General features: G+C 47.8%; 1 protein-coding gene across 1 annotated transcript; it reads left to right on the top strand.

Annotated features, from left to right (window-relative positions):
• On the top strand, nt 1-3,412 carry LOC135595708 (plasma membrane-associated cation-binding protein 1-like). Its single transcript, XM_065086966.1, has 5 exons — nt 1-2,182; nt 2,272-2,429; nt 2,531-2,620; nt 2,714-2,798; nt 2,882-3,412. Exons 2-5 carry the CDS (start codon nt 2,319-2,321, stop codon nt 3,190-3,192), a joined length of 597 nt encoding a protein of 198 aa, XP_064943038.1. The 5' UTR covers nt 1-2,182; nt 2,272-2,318; the 3' UTR covers nt 3,193-3,412.

The following is a 3,412-nucleotide window of genomic DNA, read 5'->3' on the forward strand; positions in this document are numbered from 1 at the left end:
GAACGGTCGTCGCGCACCCGCAACAACTCCGTTCAACGAACCGTTCGTCGCTCACACCCGCATGTACAGCTGCTCGACAGCATGTTTCCTCATGGTTTTGGGTCATTTTGCTTGTAAATATGTAAGTTCGAACAAGCTGCAGCGTTGCAAAGCGATCGCTCACCGAACCGAGCAAAACAGCCCCAAAACAGCCCAAAATGGCTCCGTTTTCGCGTGCCGCGGGAGGTGAGCGGAGTGCTGCCTCCGCTCACCAAAATGTCAGCCATCTCAGCACCCAGGAACCCCCCGGGTGGCACATGGCTGGATGGGGCTTCGGTTATATACCGGGTGTTGAACACTCTTTCGCAAGTTCGCACGTGACCTTTACGGGAACTTGGTTTTGCGCCCGGGACCAGGTGAGCGGCTGTTTGTGGGCTTGCAGCTGTTCGTTCATCCTTGAAAGCCTTGTTTTTCTTCCTCTCCCTCTTTTCTCTTGTGCACACAGGGTGTTCGTCGAATTGCTTGTAAAGCTTTCCTTTTCGCAAGACTTCGGGACTTGTCCGTTGCTCGTTCTTTCGATCTAACTTTCTTTCTCTTTTACAGGTCCTTCGGGACCTGCGAGAGGTTACAAAGTGGCTGATCCTTGTGGAGCAAGATCGTAAGGGCGAAGCGCGACTTAGGCAACGCAAGCTAAGTTCGCGTCTTTGCGACGAGGGTGACTCGCGACTTAGGCAACCCAAGCTAAGTTCGCGTCTTTGGCCGCAAGGGTGCATCACGCCTTAGGCAATTCCAGCTAAGGTCGTGACATTGTGGTAAATATTAGCTCAGGTGAAATGTAAATCCAAGGAACCAGCGGTTGGGTCGCGGCCTGACTCGACCCATTCCCCAAGAGCCCATGGTCGAGTCAGAGCCTGACTCGACCCATTGAGCGTAAGGGAACAACAATTCTTTAAATATGCACTATAATTTATTATTTCATTAATTCTACTTGTTCATGCAATTTATGTTCATAATTAAGATAGAGTCAATGGAGTTGCACATCCGATGTGATTGGCACTACCGCCAAATTACGTTGGTGAATGAATTGGATTTGACGAACATGGGTGACTCTCTTTGCAATGCAATAAAATTGGTAGATATTTCTTATATCACGACACATTATTGCACGAAAAGTAAGTAATTGGGGAAAAGAAAAAGGAGGGGGAATTTGTTCGGGCAAACACCTAAACATCACCCATCACAATGATTCGAAGCATGGCCTCATTCATTTGGTGATGATGACAAGGGCTTCTTCCTCGGATTCTTGCAATGTATCGGGTATAAGTGGAGATATATTATTATCTGAAAAGCCTAATACATAAAATAAAATATTCCATGATAATTAGAATTCTTTGTGGAAATCTAATAATTATTCGCTACCATAGTTAGGTGGAAGTTCTTTCTAATTAAAACCTCCCCGGGAGACCATTAAAAAACATAATACTTAAAAAAATCATAATCAAAATCTTAGAATATCTCAAAGAAATTTCTTCCAATTTAATCTATATATATATGTTTTTTGTTGATAAGGGGTCCTAAAGGTTTTGTTGATAATTAAAATAAATAATATTTTCGAGGAACACACAAAAAAACCCAAAAAAATGACACCCCAAAAGGGATTTGAAAAAAAAAAGTATTTAAATACTATTTTAAGTGGGATAAAGATGACGGAGGGCGGATCTGTGTGCCCCGAAGCCACGTGGTCCTTAGGAGACACCAATACGGCTCCCCAACGGGCCCCGCGGCCCAAAGCGACAAACCCCGGTTTCTGCCACCCCTCGATCCGATTCCCGGTTCGCGTCGCCTCTTTCCGTTTCCCACGGGGCTCGGCGGACGGCGGTGGCACACGAGGACAATAGGCGACTGCGACCTCCAGCTGTCACCTCCCCACTGTAACCTTCTGCTGAGCCGGCGATCCTTACTTTTAGGACGAAAATACCCTCCGCATTACATATACGCGGTCGTTTTTACCTGAGCTTTAGGAAGGGTTACACCGTAATTTCATAACAGTGCAAGGGTGATTTGGTGCGTTGTCCTTGTATATTTCCCTGGCAAGCACATGGCTCCGCTCTCCTCTTTGTTTTCGTGCATACTATACATTGGTGATCGTAGGCATAGAAGAAAGGCAGAGGAGCGGAGTGGAGAGGAAGACGCAAGTTTCATAGTACGTCTTCTCCTCCTTTCTTTACCGATCATTTGGTCTCATATAGTTTAGTCGTGTGGTGATGTTTGCTTCTTCTTTTGGAGACACAGGTGTTTGCGATTTGAGCTAACAGGAGAGCAAGAGGAAGAGAGCAGAGATGGTGAATTACTGGAAGTCTAAAGTCCTTCCGACGATCAAGAAGGTGTTTGACAGGAACGGCAAGAAGGCTGCCGCCGCCGAGGCATGCAAGTCCTTCGACGAATCGAAGGTGCATGGGGTTTTGCTTCTCTTCTTCTTCTTCTTCTTCTTCTTCTTCTTCTTCTCCCTTCGACTTGATCTGATCTCTACTGGATCCTTTGTTTGGTTCAGGAGGACATCAGCAAGGAGTTCGAAGAGAAGAAGACTGACCTGCAGCCCAAAGTTGTGGAGATCTACGAAGCTTCTGCCGTTGAAATCAAGGTTTATCGATCTTGAACTCATCCTCATGTTATTCACAGACTCTGTATCAAATACTTACAGCCTTCTGCAAATACTTGCTTTGGACGACGACAGACTCTGGTGAAGAAACCGACGGGGTCAGGACTGAAGAAGAAATCAACTGTTGTGATCAAGTTCATCGAGGAACTAGTGAAGATCGGTAATGCTTTCTCTGTCACAGATGTTATAGTTGTTTTGAGGTGATAGCGGAAGGGCTTGTGATGAGATTAGATCCTTGCGCAGAGTTCCCTGGCTCGAAGCCGGTGAGCGAGGCTGCCGCCAAGTACGGCCCCGGCCTCGTCTCCGGTCCCGTGATCTTCCTCTTCGAGCAGGTGTCCACCTTACTCCCCGCAGAGGAGCCGCCTGCTCCCGCCGAACCGGCCGTCGAGAGCACCAGCAAGGATATTACACCGGAAACCGCGGAGGAGATCAAGAAGGAAGAGGCTGAGGCGGAGGTGGAAGAGGCACCTGCCCCGGCCGACCCGGCTCCCTCGGACCCCTCCCCGGAGACGGAGAAACCGGCCGAGCCAGCGGCTGAACCCGCCAAGGCTTGATATAAACCACCAGCCTCCCGAACCGATCATTCCACCGCCACCTCGCCACCACCGCGCACCCAGTGTTTCCATGATTTATTATTCTTTCTCTTGTCTCTTCGTCAATTTGCTTCTCTTTCTCCTGTACGTAACTATGTCTTGGTTTCTCTCATTTTGCTTTCGGCAAGGGGACATGCAGGCCATGTAATATCATTATTAAGTGCAGTGTGGTGTTATGTTA

The sequence above is a fragment of the Musa acuminata genome, chromosome BXJ1-10 (genome assembly GCF_036884655.1).
Source record: "Musa acuminata AAA Group cultivar baxijiao chromosome BXJ1-10, Cavendish_Baxijiao_AAA, whole genome shotgun sequence".
Lineage (NCBI taxonomy): Eukaryota > Viridiplantae > Streptophyta > Magnoliopsida > Zingiberales > Musaceae > Musa > Musa acuminata.